Source organism: Corvus hawaiiensis, chromosome 9 (genome assembly GCF_020740725.1).
Source record: "Corvus hawaiiensis isolate bCorHaw1 chromosome 9, bCorHaw1.pri.cur, whole genome shotgun sequence".
Lineage (NCBI taxonomy): Eukaryota > Metazoa > Chordata > Aves > Passeriformes > Corvidae > Corvus > Corvus hawaiiensis.
The window spans coordinates 4,621,448-4,640,043 of NC_063221.1; the positions used below are offsets into that span (position 1 = coordinate 4,621,448).

The following is an 18,596-nucleotide window of genomic DNA, read 5'->3' on the forward strand; positions in this document are numbered from 1 at the left end:
AGGGCAGCAGCGTGCAGTACAGACAGATGCACAGTTTGAACTGGAATGTTCAAATGCAGATTTCATATTATCTGGATTTGCTGGAAATCCAGTTTGAGCCAGAGGCAGCTGCAGCACTCAGCCTCTCTGGTAACAAGGCCCATCTGTAGAAGTTCTTGCACAGAGCTCTTCAGTGTTCTGACTGGTGTAAGACCAGTTGATCTGTGGCTGTGGATGAGACCAAATCCACCAGGGCAGTGTTGGTGAGTCACAAATGTCTGGACAATCTGTCCTGAGGGGCTTTAGCCATGTGCATCTCCAAGGGTGCAGCTGTCCTGCCATGGACAGGGCAGGGAGAGCCCACAGGACCTTGGGAGTGAAGATTTGCTCATCACTCCCCAAACATTCACCTGCCAAGGGACAGAAGGAGCAGCTTGTAGCCCAGGGCACCCTGTTAGGAGACTGCCAGTCCCAGGGCAGCCCAAGCATGGGAGACAGCTGAGACTGGGAACAGGACCCTCTAAGTTAACTCTTCTGCACGAGGTGCAGGTGCTCTCCGTGGGTGTCCAGTAGCCTGGTCCTCTGGGTATCATTTTGATGAGTTAAGGTTTGACATAATTATGTTTTTTAAAAGAGAAATTATTCACTGCAGGGAAGCTCCTTCCTACAGAAAGCTTTCTGCAGTCCTGAACAAACTGAGCCATGCCATTGAGACATGTGCAAGTTTGGGGAGATTTATGAAGTCAGGGTGCTTCCAGTTGACCTTCCATCTCCCAAAATCAAAGGGAGATTTTTAGCAGTTACTCTTGCATTTATAAAAGGAATCTGTGGTTAGAAATATCTCTTACTGAAATTGGGCTCTGTGCTTGGATATGTAGAGTCTCTAGGTAGGTTTTCTCTTTCTAAAAATTAAACAGAACAAACAGAATTTTGTTTTAATCTCCACACATAAGGTATGTTATGTTCATTAGCAGCTGGAGAACGTGCTTGGGTGATTTTCCAAGTGCAAGGCATCCTGGATTAAGCACACAGTACCAGTCTGTGTACCTGTAAAGTCTCACTGGCCTTTTGGTGGAGGACACTCAGTAACCTTCCTGGCTTTGTGTGGGATTTGGGTAAGGGAGACTGCAGCCAGCACTGCACCAAGCTGCCCTAAGCTGCTCCCCTCGACCAGCAGGACACATGGATCACTAAGGACAGGTGCCAGGATGACTGAGGGGAAGCCCCTGTGAGGGCTTCAGCAGAGGGCAGCACCCATTGTGCTCTCCCCTGATGCACACTCGTCCCTGGCACTGCTGGGCTTTGCCACCTGCCCCGTTTGCAGCTGCAGCTTTGCTGCCACGGTCCAGCCGCTCCCTCGCACGCGAGCAGGGCTCCCCAACAGCCGAGCCCTTGTTTCCCTAGCCTTGCTGTGGCTGCCAAGCCACCACCTTCCTCCAGCCTTTCCATGGACTGCTAGATGGGGTGGGCAGAACCCTGGCTCTGCCCTGCTGAAGTCGTGCAGGATGTGCACCGCAGCTCCTTTCAGCTGGGTACAATTCCCTTTTCTTGAGCCCTGCCCATGAATGTGGTTCTGTCTCACGTGCCTCGCCAGCAGCTTCTGCATAGCCCGACACTGGATGGATCTACTTGTTCAAAGCCTTATCACTGAGGCAATCTTTTCCTCCTATGGAAGTGAGAATGAAATTGCCTAAATTAAGCAATTGTAGCAGCCTTGAAGGATAAAGCTTCCTTTCTGCTTGGAGCTGTTTTTGTAGCAAGGCTGCCATGATTTTGTTTGTATCCTGTGTTTACTGGCATAGGAAAGAATGTGTGATTGGGATTTTATGGCACTTACAGCTTGATATTTTTCCCATGAGCTATTCAAATGAATCACTCTTGGATTTTTAGCACCTTCTTCCCACTGCAGTACGAGCTTGGGGACAGTCAGAACAGAGAGAGAATATTCCCTTGAGCATGGATTTAAAACTTGATGATCTTAGAGAGCAGACTCTTGTCAGCACTGGTGCATCACCATCTCAGCAGGTCCAAGATCCAGCCCCTTGGATGGTCTGTTGTCCCTTAGGGTTAGGAGGGAGCACAGCTGTGAAGGAGGAAAACATGTGAGTCATAGATTGGAGGGCTGTGGGAGCTGCAGTTTTCCCTCCCTGCAGCCAAACCAGGACCTCTGCTCATCAAAATATTTTGAGTTTTATTTTGGGAGGACAAAAGTTTTTGAATGCAATGCTCCACCTCAGTTTCTGAGGTGGAATACTCCATTCTTTCATTAAAGCTGTAGTCAGAGGATGTTCTCAGCACTGAACAGCCTGACTTACAACTAATACTGATATTTTAGCACCCTGGTTTGTGATTTGCTATGACAAATGCTGTAACTCCTGGAGGTAGCAGTGAAGGTAGGGTTGGGATTTTACCTGGCTGATATTTTTTTTTTTAATCATAGTATGAGCTTGGAGAATTTGTGTGATGTCTTTGGATCTCCAAATACCTTCAGATGAAGAACATATCACGAGAGTGGCACTGAGAGAGTGTTTAGTGCCCCTCAGTGTGTTTAACAGACCTTCCTGCAGACGTTGCAGCCAGGTGAAACTCTGAAAGGGCAAATTGTGACATTTGGACTCTGAGCAGATCTGAAACCATGCAGTTTTCAAGCAGCTGTGTTCAAGCTTCAAGGGTGAAACCCTGATGAAGTTAATTGTAGGTTTCTGTAGCTTTTATTTTTGTTAAAGTGCATGGAGGAGATATTTCAGGTATTACTGTGGTGTTAATCCTCCATGTTTCCCATAATTTCTCTAATCCCTGCATTGCCTTTGGCATTTACACAAGGCTCCTGTAAAGCTTCTCTCTTGAACAGTTTCATGAACAAGCCCAAAGAAGTGTTGCTTGACAAGCAAGGCATGAGGACTTACTCCTGACTCTTCTCATCACAATTGTTTGTATGTATCAGTACCTTCTAATTGCCTTTGAGAGAATCAGCATTCTTGTTCTTCCCTCCTTTATTCTCAGAGTGCACAACAGGACTTCACCTGCTCAAGGCTGGAGTAGATAATCTTGGAGAGGGGACAATAAGCCTTTGTGGCTTTGTTTTCCCAGAAGATAATAATCCTGACACTGTGATAGTGAAGACACACCACTTCAATCCCTGAAGTGTTTGCGGGTGGTTTTTTCACTCAGGTTTGCCAAGCAGCAGCACTGCTCCACGTTTTGAGGCCAAGGTGTCCCCAGGTCACCACGCTGTTCTCGGGAAGAGCTCCCATATGGCAGCACTGGCCTTGCACAATAACCAGATACTCCAGAGCTCTGGTTGAACATTCCTGAAATATTTAGTGAAATCTGCATGATCTTGTCAGAGGTTTTGTTCTTAACTGGTAGAGCAGGGTGCTGTCTTTGTTGAGGTCTGTTTTGTTGTACTTCCATGAAAAACCATCTTGATCACCAGTTTCTTAACAAACCAAAGGAACGAAAAGGTTATTGGGGAGTGTTAACTCAGGATTTAGCAATTTATCAAGGCACACAACTTTCCACATTGAGCTGTCTGTTGTTACCATAAACTAAAGAGGAAGAATTCCCAACTGTTGGCCCTGGCACACGTTGTCAGAGTCTTCCCGTGTGCCACCTTACAATGCTCACAGGTGTAAAGGCAAGGGATGAGCTTTCCTATGTTAGTGCACTTCTAAATCTTAGTGAAAGCCCAAGGTCTTCAGGCATTCGGGCTTAGTAAATTAAAGTACTACTGCTAGGTGCATGCGGAGTGGGAAAGGGATCAGAAAAGGATGGTTATTTTTTAAAGGTTATTTCTTGGTAAATCCTTTATGTTACTTTTTGTTTTCTCCAGACTTTCTCAAACAGACCACGTATGAAGTGGAGGCGTTCTTAGAGGCCATTCAGTTCTTCCGGCAGGAGAAAGGCCACTATGGCACATGGGAAATGATAACTGGCAATGAAAAAGAGGTAAAAGAATATATTCTATATTCCTGATGGGGTTTGTTTGGCTTTGGATATGGCAGCTCTGAGGGTAGTGAAGATTATAAATCCTCTTGGCAAAAAATGGCATCTTAAAAAAGAAAATTGAGTAGATAGAAATACCTGAGATTTTAAGATATCCCTTGCTTATATGTAAGTCATAATTCTTTTTTAGTAAAAACTTCTGAAGGAGAGTCTTGCATAGTAACAGTTACACTTAAACACCAAAAATCTGTGTACTTCAGTTCTGCAGAAATGAAATGTTAAGCCCAGGGTCTGGGTCCGTACTTGGGCACCCGGATTTGGAGCACTCGTGGTGTTAGGTTACTCCACAATCCCTCTGGCATCACTCCACGTGTCTTTTAGGGCATTATTTGCACCCTGATGTATAATTTTTTTTCCAAACACTGAGCACTCCGCAAATGTTTACTTTAGTGCCAGCTGCTAGGTGTTTTCCTTGATGAAATGTGGCTTCCCTTTGGGAAAATGGAAAAAACCTTAAGGAGGGGAGTTTGTTTTAAGGAACCAGATTATTGTTTTAGAAGAAGCCTACCTTTGAAATGCTGAAAAATGTGGAATCTGGAGAAAAATCTATAAACAGTGTCTTTCCCACTGCCATCAACTCAGGGATTGAAGTTCCCTGCTAACATCTGATAATAAATTCTTTACTTTAAGGAGTTACATGAGGGTTTTTCTTTTCCCCCCCTCCTCCCTCATGTTATGGAGCTATTATAGTGATAGTTTCATTTTATATTCTATTTTTCCTATTGCTTGCCAACAACTTACTCATAACCCATATACCTCAAGAGAGCTGTAATCAGAAGACATCCAGCCTAGTTCCACTATTATCTTCTTAGCAATAATTCATTCTGTAAGTATAGTGTGTTCTCATGGCCTGCTTGGACCAAACATAATAATTATTTTAGGCAAATATCCAACCTAAGTGAGTGGTTTGGAGCAAGCAGGCTGCAATTTGTTGCTGTAAAAGTCCCTGCAGAATGCCAAGAAATGCATTTGCTGACACTCGTTTGTGGTGGCCGAGTCCCTGCAGTGTCAGCGCACACTGGGGCTGCAGCATGGCTGGAGTGGGAGCACAAGCCCAGGCACCTGAGGGAAGATCCACCAATGCCCTAAAAACGTTCCCAGAGAGCTCAAGATTCTGCACAATATAAAATCATGGAATCACAGAATATCCTGAGCTGGAAGGGACCCACAGGAGCATCCAGTCCAACCCCTGGCCCTGCACAGACACCCCAACAATCCCAGCCTGTGCATCCCTGGGAGCGGTGTCCAAACGCTCCTGGAGCTCTGGCAGCCTCGGGGCTGTGCCCATTCCCTGGGGAGCCTGGGCAGTGCCCCAGCACCCTCTGGGGGAAGAACCTTTCCCTGATCTCCAGCCTGACCCTCCCCTGACACAGCTTCCCTTGGCTCCTAAATCTGTTTGATCTGTTGTCACGTTTATAATTTGTGATAGCTTGGGTTATTCATGAGATCTTTCTTAAGGGAGCCATTAGTTTAGGACCTGAATTAGTGAATTGCTTTTGACAGATACTTGAGTCAGCAGAGCTGAATCTGAAGTGCTGCTGTGGCATTATCTCTAAGTACTTAAATGAAACTACAGTAAAAGTGTATTGCATACTGGAGGTATATTGGAGGTATATTACAGCAGGGTATTGTGTGTTGTATTTCTGTAGGGGCTGTTTATGCCCTGTTTTACACTGGGCTGCAGTCAGAGCCCTTCTTCACTTGTGCTGCTCTAGTTCCTGCCATTTCCCTCTGCTGGTGTTGGTGCATGCCCGAGATGCCTGTGGCAGCTGTAATACATGAGGTGCAGTGTCTGGAAGCACTGACACAAATGAAAAAGGCCTGGCATGATGAAAATGGAAAGTTGAGGGGTGTTTTTGCACTCTGTATTGGCTCAGCCAGCAGCTGGGTACAGCAGGGATGTAATTGTGGACTGTGCTGGGCTGTTGGTGCAGCTTTCTCAGGCCAGAGACAGCGTCTACAAATAAAAACATGGAGAGGGAGGCCTAGACTACCAAAATCAGACGTATATTAAGTCTTGCATATTTATTTGGTGCATTTGAGTGGGACAGGTAAGGAAGGAGTTGCAGATCAAATCTAGGCAGAGAGAGTGCAAAGCCTCCGTGGGTAATTCCTGGCAGCTGGGAGGGACAGCTGAGCCACTGTCTGCACACATCACTCTGTGCTGCAGTGCTCAGCATTCAGGTGAAGAACAGGGTGTGAACTTGTCATTTTCATCTCTGGACCATACAGATCCTGAGCAACCTGGTGATGGAGGAACTGCTGCCTAACCTCCAGACAATGATCCTGCCTAAAATGAAGGGAAAGAGGAATGACAGGAAGCGGGCCTGGTTTGGGGTAAGGACTGACACTTGCAGAGTAGCTGTTGCTCATAGCAGCTCTCTGTGGGTGCTGATTCTGATCTCTGCTTCTCAATCTGATTTGGGTCCAGATTGTAGAAGAAACCTATGGCTTAGTCCAGCAGCAGGTGGCAGAAGGATTAAGTACCTTGAAAGAAGAATGTAGAGAATTTGCAAAAACTCTTGAAGGGACCATTCGTTCAGACATGGATCAGATTCTGAACTCCAAGAACTTCTTAGCTGGAAAAATCAAAGGTTAGTGGAGGAACAGCTGTGCTTTGGAGCAATTCTCCAATGTTTCCCATTGTTTTGCTCAGATTACCAGATGTTCTTGTTTTGAAATCCTTGTGTGTTTTGAGAAATCCAGCTGGAGACACCAATTTTCAGAACACAAAAGAGCCTCTGCTGCCTTTGATGGGAGCTGATACCTGTGGCCACTGTGTCTGTGAAAATACAAGGTCTTCTCAAATTGGAGCTGACAGGTTTTGAGTATCCTGATCAGAGTTGTTAATTCTGCTTTCATTTACACTTGCAGAGCCTTAGGTAGTGAAGATAGAGGTCACATGAGCATAATTAAAAGTGGAGTGGTTTTGACCTGATCTCTAGGAATGCACCACAAAACCAGATTCTGGTTATGTGACAAGTCCATGGGCTTCCAGAGAATATTTAAGCCAAAGGGCTTCTTAGGTGGTTTTTAATTAATGTGAAGTAATCATAATTTTGTTATGAATTTAAAAAGGAATGTAAAGAGCAGGCAAAATGTTATTGGTGTTGCTTAAACTGGCAAATAAATTAGTAAATAGCTGCTCATCATACTCAGAGCTGCCCTTTCCTCTGCCCTCATGGTGCCCACAGTTGCCAGTGTTTGCTTAGGTGAGGCTTGGAAGAAGGGTTTTCATTGTCACTCATAAAGCTGTGAGCTCCTTTCACACCCTCATCACCTCTGTGGAGGTGTGACTCCAGGGAAAAACATGAAATCATTGAATTAGCTATAAAGAGATAAGTTCCAATTACTTTTTTCACTCTGTCTCTAAATGCAACCATTGTCCTTTGTGACCCTCCAGCCAGTGTTTCTGAGCCTGCCCAGAAGTGCTGCACAGAGAATATCCAGCCATTTCTCACCTCCATCCTGGAAGAGCTCATGGGCCCCGTCAGTTCCGGATTCATGGAAGTGCGCTCACTTTTTGATAAGGAAGTGAATGAAATCATCCAGGACTTCCAGAAGACCGGTGACATGACCAGGCTAAAGGAGGTAAGACAAAACAGAGTTGGAGCCTTTATATCAGCACAAGGACGTTCTGGCTAGACCTTGGCTGGCAGCAGGATTTGCTTTCCCAGGTGGAAGCACATGAGCACTTGGTTTTGTCGTTTAGAAAGTCTTGTGGTATTTGTGCAACTGGAGTGCAGATACCAGAATTTGGGTTAAGGCCAAATTGTTACATTCTCTATTAAAAATTCACCTCTGGTTGCTTTGTCTCGAAACCTGCATGGGAATGCAGAACATGGATCAGCTCATGACCCTACCCTTCAACTCGGTGAAAATGGAGCCCTGCTATCTGAAAGTGAACCTGCTGCATGAGCTCCTGCAGGACCTCAAGAATCGCTTCAAGGTCTATCACATTGATTTTGTGATTCAGAGGACACAGAACTTCATGCAAGAGGTACTGTAAGATCCAGCTTTTCCTCCTGGGAGAACAGGTTAGGTTTGTCCTGCTAATCTACTTCAAAGTGAGCTTGATAAAAGCTGCAGAAAGAGCCCCAGAGTGTCTCTCAGGCAAGGTACAGATAACAAAACCTGAGAAAACCAGCTAGAAGCTGCTTGGTACTTGTATTTGTGAGGCTCTGTGTGTGTGAGTCGTTCAGCAAGGCATGAAAATTTTGCATGGATCATCTGTTTCCCTGGACTTTCAGGTTCTGAATTCCCAGTGTCTCAGCACCCGAGAAAGTTGTGTGTGTAACCAGTGGAGTGGCTAAAACTCACCTGATTGCCATTCTCAAGGCTCGATTTTTCAGGAAGGGTCTTAAACGTGTTTTACCAAAATGGAATGTCTCCTCCTTGGTAGTTGATTTTCTCACTAATATAAAGAAAAGAAATTAATGTTAGGAACTTGGAGACAGACGATGTCTCAGGGTGTAGGTGCTTTACCCAGCCTCACTTTTCAGGGCACTGGTGGAGATGATGATATCATTCCAGGTGAAAACTGAACTCCACCTCTTTGTCCCCTCTTGTGTGTGTTGGTATAGGCTATAACTCTGCTTTGCCTGGATTCCTGCTGGATGCCTGGCCAGAAATCTGTGAGGAGCTGGACAGCAGTCTGATTTCAGTTGCCAGATCACAAGGCACATTTGGCCTTGGAGCTCTAAACTGAACCCTATGATTTTAATCTGTATTTGGGAAATTTAATAATCTGCTCAGTAATCTTGTGAAATGGAGCTGGTCCAGATCTATGGAGTGGGAGTTATGAATATGGAAAACAAGTGTCTAGGGCAGTGCTGGGATAGGGTTTTCCTAAAAGCAGCCAGGACCAGCAGCCAAGGAATTATTCAGAAATAAAATTCTGATTTCATGCCTGGGTCTTTCAGGGGGGAACATTCCAAAATGCTGTCTTTCACTCAGTGAAGACCATCAGTCAAGACAAAGAAGTAGACAGAAAATAAATCCCATATAAACCAAGAGGTCGTTTTTTTCCTGAACAGAACATGAGTCAAAATTAACAGGAAATAAGTTAAATTATAGCATGAGTTTCTAAACATGCTGTTATTGCATCTTCCTCTTTAAAAGGCTGGTATTTTCCTCATAAAAATATTGTGTAGTTTTCCTTTGTGTCCATGGACATTTATTTCATAAATAAGTAAAATCAGACATGTCTGTGTTGGTGTAGTATTTGGCTAAAATGTACCTCGGGTGGAGGGTGGAACAGGATTCCTTGCCTTGGGAGCTTGGCATCCTCTAGTGGCCAATTTCAGGAAATCTGGGAGCACGGTACTCAACCGGCTGAAGGAATGGCCCCCCTGCATATCTTCCAGTACTTCTCCAATAAGAAAATGTTAAATTTTGAATGGGAACAGCTAAAGAAAAGGCAAAGCCTCATTAAATAGACTCATTTACCGCTTGCAAAACTGTTTGTCTGAAATATCTTCAGAGTAGGAGCATAATATATTATCTCTGGATAAGCTGAAAATATGTTAAATGCCAGCTTAGCATAATTCTGTGAGAAACGATTGCACTCTGTGCGATTTTTGCTGATTATTATTATACTGAACTGATATATGTATATATATATCAGTTCAGTATAATTATATATATAAAAATATATAAATATATAAATAAAAAAAATATAAAATATATACTACTGAAATTATGTGCAGTATTAAATAATATTATTAAATACTATTTATTAATGATTAATGATAGGAGTCAATGGGAGTCTTCTTATTAGGGATAATGAGTTTTGATTGTGGTTTGTATACATGGATAATCAATTCTACATTTTGGCTCTGTCACCATCAGTTTGGATGGTGACATGAGATCAAATCTGTACAAGAAAGCTGTGACAGCATAATAATGATACCACGGCTTTAATTTTAATTAGTTATTGCAGCATTTCAAGGCATGTTGCTCTTCAGAGCACCTTCTCAGAAACACAGTTTAAATTAACAATTACACTTATCATGTTTGCAGGAATTTGATGTTGCTGGTCTTTAACAGATTTTTTTAATGACTATTTTTAGCTGATGGAAAATGCAGTTTATACTTTTGAGCAGTTGTTCTCTCCAAGCCACCAGGCAGACTCGGCCAAAGTTGCAACAACCATTGAAAAAGTCAAGCTGAGAGTGCTGAAGGTAAATGTCATGTAGCACATTTGCAGGCTGCCTTTTTGGAAACAGAGAATATATTTTATATGAATATACCTCAGTATTTGAAAGAAGATAACCTTTTACCATCCAGCTGAACATATTGATTTGGTGGCACTGTCTGCACACATCACTCTGTGCTGCAGTGCTCAGCATTCAGGTGAAGAACTGAATGAGTTCTGAACTTAGCAAAGTTCTCATTTGGGAGATAAAACATAGTTCTGGGCAGACACAAAAGTATTTGCATGTGCAGTCCCTTTAATTGTAGGTAAATCAGATTATTAATGCGCTGTGGATCTGGATAAATATTTTTTAATTAACTTTATAATTAGCCTGCCGCTAGAATTTGTTACTCTGAGAAAAGGCAGTGCTGAAACACCCAGGGAGGGCAATCAGGCACTGTTTCTAGCCTAAGAGTTAAATGAAGGGAAAGAGATCCCAGAACAGTAAATCTTAGAGTGGTTTTGTAAAAGCTGGACTAACCTGCATGGCCCTTCAAAAACCCGTGTGCACCTGTGATGCAGCAGCTACAGGCTGACAGGAACCAGTTCCCTGTGGGAGTGGTGAATAACCCCAGGCACGTGTGGGCTTGTTTCTTTCCGGTGTGTTTTGGCAGCAATATGACTACGACAGCAGCACCATCCGCAAGAAGATATTCCAAGAGGCACTGGTGCAGATTACCTTGCCCACAATGCAGAAGACACTGGCTTCAACATGCAAACCAGTAGGTGTTTGTGACTAAAAACCCCAAAAAACAATAATGAAAGGCAGGGGAGGAACAGCACCTTGGCAGTAAGTCCTTAACACTGTCAGGCTGTTTTCTCTCGGAGAACTGTGCAGATTTCCCGCCTGCTCAGTGCTTAGATTTGCCACTTCATGGGTTGGGTAGGTGTGGAGCCCAAGGAAGATTTCAGGAAACAGGGACACTGTGTATACACCTTGCTTTCTCAAAGGCAGTTGCAGTCCTTTGCCCATCCCTAGGTTCGTTCCTTCCCTAGAGATCTGAAGTCCCTGAAACTGAGTTCCTCTGGACAGTTGGGAGGCAGGGATGAGCTGGGCCTTTTGTTCATTCCTCTGCAGCAGCACTTGGAGGCATGGTCAGGACTGTGCCCAGCCTGTGCTTAACTCTTTCAGCAAGAGGGCAGCCCTTGCTGTCAGTGGTGTTCAGTGCAAGGGTTGGACAACAGTCAGGGAATAATCACAGAGACCATCTCTGTTCCTCTAATCACACAGGGCACGTTCAGTCAGCAAACACCTGTCTGGTGGAGGTGTTGGGTGATATCTGTGTGGCTGTAGCAGAGTTGGTTGGAATGCTGTTCACCTGGGCTCAGAATGAATAGTCTGAACCCTCTGAAAGCCCTGGGCACCCTCCTGCCTTATCCTGGTGCCTGCTGAAAGGGGAGAGCCCCAACCCATCCTGGCCTCCTGCCCTTCTGTTTTGGTGGATGTTCATCTGCTCCTGTTGGCTGTGAGCTCTCACCCCCAGTGTGCTGCTCTTGGTTATGCTCTCAGCTTGTTTCAGTTTCAGAAACAAGTTTAAAACCAAGCATTTTGCCAAATTACACTTGCAAGTCTTTGAGTGGGGATTGTTAAAATTTACAACGTTCAAGAATATATTTAAAATCTGTCTCTTTTGTACGTCACTCTCCTTTCCTTTGGATCCCTGAAGTAACAGTCTCTTGTAGAGTGTCAGCAGTGCCTTCAAGACAGGATGTTTGTGCACGGGGACAAGCATTTCATCACCTGGAGTATGTGTGCAGACATCTCATGTCTCTGTCACAGAGGAAGCAGTGGTGAAGCAAACTTCCACAAGCCCTTTCTGTTCAGTTTCCCACCAGCCTTTTGTGTTTGTGCCTCTGCAGAAATGGGCAGCCAGCTCTAGAAGCCAAAGTGTGGCACAGCTGCCAGGCCCCACCAAGTCCTGACCTTTCACTTGAAAACCTCCAGGTGTTTTTATGTAGGTGCCTCTTCTAGAAGAGGGCAGAGGTCTCTTAATTTACTTTTTATAGACCACCAAGCAGCTACCTAATAATGATGATTCAGTTATTGTCTAGGCAGCCTCTTGGGTATAAATCAGTGAGCTCAAAGCATTACACACCTATTAGAAAAACAAAACCAAACCCCACGTCTCCCGTGCACTGTGGATTTGCCTCCTTGGACAAACAAGTTGTGTGAGGCATTTCCTCAGCAGTTGTTTGTTTCAGCAGGCAGTGATCTGTAGTGCTTTTAACTGTGGTTGTACTGCAGGAACACTGTTCGGTAAGGACGTAATTGATTGTAGACACACGTAGCTCATGGAGTCATAGTTCAAACAATGCAGCCCAGGAGCTGTCATGGGGTGTTGCAAGACCTGCTCCATGGCATCTCCAAGCCATTTGCTTGTAGTAGGACTCAGAATCCCTCAGCTTTCTCCATCTGTTCCTTTCTTCCCTACCTGCACAGGAGCTGCAGAGATACGAGCAGTACATTTTTGCTGATTACACGAGTGTGATCCAAGTAGAGAACGTGTATGAAGAGATTTTATATCAGACACTGCTTGAAGAGGCCCTGAAAGGTGAGAACATTCTTGAGGTGACAGGAATAACATGTGGCCCATGAGCTGTTCCTTCAGAGCTTCCCAGAATCCTCACCTGGCTGTTCCTGTCCCACTTTCCCCAACACTGGTGGTTACATCCCTACAGTGTTTTTTCATTTGGCTCACTGAAGATGTGTTGCAAGCCCTAAAATCTGAGTTATGGGGCAGCTTTACTAAACCCATGGAACTCGGAGTGATGGCTTGGCACAAGCCTTTGTCTAACAAAATGTAATTAAGGCAACTTCACTTGATCTCGATTCCCTGGGCCAAGGAGGGAAATTCTGTCCTTATTTGCAAAGACCTGGTGATGAGTAAATGGCAAGACTGCCAATTGCAAGACTAAGAGAATTGCAAAGACTAATGGCAACAGAGATTAATTTCCCCAAATGAAATGAACTACTGGATGCGGTTTCCATTACTCACAGATGCTAGTGGTGTACTCCTTGCAGATCTCTCTGCTTCTGTGTCAGAAAACTAAACTATTCTTAATAAATATTATATATATACAAATACTTACAAAATATTTTTATCTCTCTATATGTACATGTCTGTCTATACCCTGGATAAAAGACAAGCAGATGTACTGCACAGGATGTTTTCCTAGACCATAGGCACTTCTGTTCCAAAACAGCAGTATAATAATTGTAACCAGCACACTTTTATTAGCATATTCGATGTAAATCCTTCTGCACTGAAGCACTATCTTTGTGCATTGTAGGTCCTCTGCTTCAGAAACACTTAGGTCAATACTAAAGTGCCATTATTCAAAAAAAAAAATCCCCATCCCCAGAAAAGAAATGTGAACTGAAAGGAAGCTGAAAATGAACATTATTGTTGTCTTTAATATGAAAATGTACAACACAAACTTGGGAAAGCACTGTGCATTCTTCCCTGTGCCTCTATCAGCCTTCCCAAAACATTCTGGTGTTTCTGTTTTATTCAGTGATCAAAGAAGCCGCCATTCTGAAGAAGCACAACCTATTTGAGGATAACCTGAACGTGCCCTGTGAGAGCGTGTCCAGCCTGACGGAGCTGAGGACCCCTGTGGGATCAGCACAGGGCACCCCCGCCAAGGTGCCCACAGCCGCCCAAGCCGAGGGGTCGGACACCGAGAGCCATGGGGACGAAACGCTCGTTGTGACAGGGAAAATCGTGTGGGAGAAGGATGCTGATGAGGGAAAGTCACCAGACAAAGAGGCAGGCGCCTCTGTTAGTGCAGCAGGTGATCAGGCCAGCAGGAGGGAAGCAGTGGCTGTTACAGACATTGGTGACAAACAGGAGTCCCCCTTGGCTGGCTGCACTAAACAAGGAGTTGCAGAGGGAAAAAGCGCATTGGAGATTGAATCAGAGTGTGTAGCGAGCGCTGAGAGAGAACTCAAGGCACAACAAGAAGCTGTGGAGGAGAAAGTAGCTTCTGGGACTGACGCTGCAGTAAAAAATTTTGGAGCCAGCCCTAAAAAAGAACTTAAGGTACCTGAAGGAGCAGCAGAGGAAGAGGTGACTTCAGAGAGTCAAACAGTAACAGCTGTTGCGTCTGTCAGCGGCACTGAGAAAGCAAGCACAGCACAGGAAACAGTTTCTGAGATGAAGCCCACTTCCCCACCTGAGAGTGTAACAGATACAGAAATTTTAGGGAGTACAGAAAAGAAAAGCAAGGTAAAAAATGAAATTATGGAAAAATTATCTCAGAGTGAAAATGCAGTAGGAACAGGGTTTGAAGGGGATAGTAAAAAAGAAAGCAGTGAGAGTACTGAGACAAAGATTGTTTCCCAGGATGAAAAGACAGGGAAAGCAGGGTTTGGGGATAGTCCTGGAAAAGAAAGCCAGTCAGAAGAAAAGGGTTATAAATCCCCTGATGATGTGAATGAGATAAGGGATTTGCTGATGCTGACAGTTGAGATACCAGCAGATACTCCAGCTGAGAACATAAAGGAGGTCTGCGAGGGTGAGCTGCTGAAGTTGCAGGAGCACCATAATGGGAAGTACGAGTTGAGCGAAGTGGCTGTGGCAGAAATTCAGGTGAGCCAGAAGATGAGGAGTGAACATGCAGCAGAATGTGTAGAGTTAAAGGAGGAGCGACCATACTCAGCCAGCCTGGGGACAGATGGTACGAGTGTAGAGAGTGTGCCCAGGGGGGCACAAGCACCGTGGCTGGTGGAGAGCTCGACTCCGCCTCGGGAGGCAAAGGTAGAGGTGGAGAGCAGGCCAAGTGTGTGGTACACGGGTGCGGGAGGTGAGAGGTTGCAGCCAGAGGAACACACGGGAAATGCGGTGGAAGACAAAAGGCTGTATGGGGAGGAAGGGGGAGGGAACAGCCACGCTGTCCTGGGGGAGGCAGGGACACAGAGCTCCTTTCCGAGCCCTGCTGCATTTGCAGCCACGAGGGACGTGCCCATCCTGGATAGAGCAAACCCGGGCCCAGGACTGCTCGAGCCGGTCTCCCTGGTGCAGCAGCAGCGCCTGGGGCAGCCCAGGGCAGAGCGCACGGCACACACAGAGCCTGGGGGGCGAGAGGGGGAGCCAGGAGATCAGTCATCTTCACACGCAGGAATGCAAAGCACAGGAGGAAAAGCGATTCTCCCAGAAGAACACCGAGAAGATGGTTCTGCACAGCAAAACTCTGAGGAGTAAAAAGCAGCTTTCAGCCCAGCCCTGCAGGACCTATTTACCCCAGTAATCCCGGTTCAGTTGTGAATACCTATGCAGGTCGGGGCTGGAGGAAATGGGCTTTGTTGTGGTGTCCCCAGCTCCTGCAGGTTTCCCACGGATCCCTTCCTGAGGGATGGGTGATGGGTTTCCTTTCAGTTAAAACCAGATTACTGCTGAGGAACCTCATCTGTCACTTCAAATTTGCTCCCTTGTAAAGCTAGAGAAAAAGTCTGAAAATGTGACCACTGAATGCTTCAAACATCCAACTGTCATCAACTTATTTTAACAACTTAGCTGTTCTTAGGGATGCTCTTGATTTTTAAATGCATGGTTTTGACAAGTACTGCTCTGATTCTGGTGGTTGGTACATACATACTCGAGGATGCTTTTAGTATTTGCATGCAGTATACAGGAAATAAAAACATTTTTTAGTAGTAAACAAAACCAAATAGTTGATTTAGTAGATTGCTGAAAAGCCACACTGTGCAAACTCTGCAAACTGATTACTTAATTATTTTCAAGTTTTAGCAGATATCAAAGACAAGCAAATATTCTGATTTTTAAAATTTTTTTCTCTTATTGCTGTATTTAAAAAGGGGAAAGTATGGGAGCAGGTTTCTCAGTCCCACTCTGCACTTCGGGGTTATTTAGCCTTCCAGAGCACTTTATGGCTATTTTGTTTTGTTTTGTTTTATGGAAGGGAAAGATGAGAATGTTTACAATAACTATAACCATTAGGCAGCATTTCTTTGGTTTAAATCCCACCATAAAATAGATTCACTTACAGCTATCGAATACAGAATATCAAGTCCTGCCATTCCCATTCCCACTGAGTTACTCAGGTCTGTAGGCTGTGGAAATCATGTAACAGGTGTGGAAATCATGTAATAAGTGGCAACAGTTTTGAAATATCAGAATAATTTAATGTAATTTCTAGTGCAGATGTTAACTGAAGTGACAGGCAGCCAGAGGTTGTTACATGTGCTTAGATTTTGGAGGGCAGAATCACATTACAAAAGCAGTTATTAAAAGGAGGCAGCTGCTTTCATACACACGATCTGTATCAAGCCATGATCTCGGCACAGAGATGCTTAAATGTGTTCTTTGCATCTCAGTTTGCACAGAAAAGCTTGGAGATGAAACCCAGTATCTTAGTAAATTGGCCTTTCAAGTGCAAGACCTTACTTTAGAGGTCAGTTTAAGGCACCTTGAAATTCTGGCCTGGTGTTTTGAGCCTGTTTCTGAATGTCATACAGGTAGAGGACAGCAAAGATTAATGATAATTGCAGCAAGGACTGCAGGATTTATGCCCATAAAGACATGGGAAGAAATAACAAAGTCCTGGAAGCATAGTATCTGTTAGCATTTAACTTCAGCAAACTGTGCAAAGTCTTTTAATGCTATCAAAATATTCTTTAATACTAACAGAGAATTGACACTAGAGGAGCAGGCAAATATTACTGTGTGAGGGAGGAACCTTGTTGAGTAACTGGATTAACTGCTCTGCCCCTGCAGTAAAATAAATGCAGTTCCTATTTATTCTAAAAGTCGTACTGTGGTATGGAAACGTGAAGGTCACAGATGTTTTCCTTGCAGAAGTACTTTGGCTTGTTTCTTCCTTATATTTCATGCAAAAATACTAATTTGTAAACATACAAACCAGTGCCGGCCAACTTTTTTTAACAAATCACTGCTTATTTCACTGCCGCTGCTTCACTTTTACAAATCATGAACTATTTTTAATTGGTACTGAGTGCTAAGTGACTTCAAATTTATAACACGTCCTCTAGAGTTAAGCAGCAGCAGCCTTTCTAAGCTAAAATTAGGGGACGTGATGGTTTTTAATACTTTTTTTGGTGTGAAAGACAACTAGCATGGCAGCAAAACAGACTGCAGCCTCCTGCAAAAGGAAACTAATTCATTCTAATATGAATTAGGTACATCTGTACAGAGAGCATTTTGCATAAGTATTCCCATCATGGTAATTCTGGAGTTATTTCTGTGGCAGGCCTAGATCTGGATAATATTTTCCTGTGATAAGAGTTGCCTTGCTGAATGCTGAGATGTTTTTCACCAGTGGGATGGGAAAGGATGGGGAAGATTCAGCCTGTACCTTGCTTGGTTCTGCAATTTAAATTGCAGTTCGTCTTGGACAGGGGACTGTTTTCCCGGTTTGGGGCATTTTCTGTCCCTTTGCAAATGGATAGTGTTTTTCTTGTCTTTACCCCACTTGGTTAGAAGAAACAGCTTGGCTAGAAGAGATCAGCAATCTGCAAGGTTACATGGGACCACTGATCAGAAATTATACTAATGCACCCATTCTGTCGGGTTTGTTGCTTTCTTGCAGTTGCCTTCACAAACTGGGAACCGTAATAAATTGCCTCTCGCGGCGCATGGCCGAGGGTCGGGTGCCCTGACGGGAGCGGGCTGGGGTGTGGCATCCATGGGGTTTCCACTGTTAAAGGCCAGGAGATGAAACACATTGTATTTGCTTGGAACTTCGTACAAACGCATGTCATGGAAATAAAGACGTTCTTCCCTTCCATTGCTGGGACGCTGCTTTTCTGAGTGTGTGGTAATTTGGGGGATTTTATTAAAAACTGTTCTTCAGGCAGCTGGGAGTGACGGAGGTGTTTCCTTCCAGTGCCCGAGGGAAGCCTGCGGGCAACACGGAGAGAGAGCTTTTACAGAAGCATGGAATGACAGGGTGAGGGGGAACGGCTTCAAACTGAGTGTTAGGCTGGGTATTTAGGAGGAAGTTCTTCCCCGTGAGGGTGGTGAGGGCCTGGCACAGGGTGTTCAGAGAAGCCGTGGCTGCTCCATCCCTGGGAGTGTGCAGGATCAGGCTGGACAGGGCTCTGACCACGTCCGTACCCAGGATGAGCTGATCTTTACGGTCCCGAGCCATTCCATGATTTCCCCGCACGCTCCGCGCTTGGAGCTCGCTCGGGGCAGCGCCTGAGGGAGCGTGAGGGGCGGGGCGGGGCGGGGCGGGGCGGGGCGCGGGGCACGCCGGGAGCTGTGGTTCCCCCCTCCCTTTGGCCACGTCGACCCTCTCGTTACGCGTTCCCCGCCGGCGCACGTGACCCACGCGCCGCGCTCCCCCATTGGCCCGGTGGCGCGCGCCGGGGGGGTGGTGCCGGAAGCGGCGGCGGCGGCGCGAGGCCGTTTCCTTGGCTACGCCCCCGCGGGCG

General features: G+C 45.2%; 1 protein-coding gene across 1 annotated transcript in view; it reads left to right on the forward strand.

Annotated features, from left to right (window-relative positions):
- NIBAN1 (niban apoptosis regulator 1) overlaps positions 1-17,947 on the forward strand; it is a 64,621-nt gene extending 46,674 nt beyond the window's left edge. The window contains exons 6-14 of the mRNA XM_048312241.1: positions 3,812-3,927; positions 6,217-6,321; positions 6,416-6,578; positions 7,388-7,575; positions 7,823-7,984; positions 10,056-10,166; positions 10,795-10,902; positions 12,621-12,732; positions 13,697-17,947. Coding sequence (XP_048168198.1) covers positions 3,812-3,927; positions 6,217-6,321; positions 6,416-6,578; positions 7,388-7,575; positions 7,823-7,984; positions 10,056-10,166; positions 10,795-10,902; positions 12,621-12,732; positions 13,697-15,384 — 2,753 coding nt within the window. The 3' untranslated portion in view covers positions 15,385-17,947. The remainder of the gene's footprint in view (positions 1-3,811; positions 3,928-6,216; positions 6,322-6,415; positions 6,579-7,387; positions 7,576-7,822; positions 7,985-10,055; positions 10,167-10,794; positions 10,903-12,620; positions 12,733-13,696) is intronic.
- Positions 17,948-18,596: the final 649 nt, after the last annotated feature.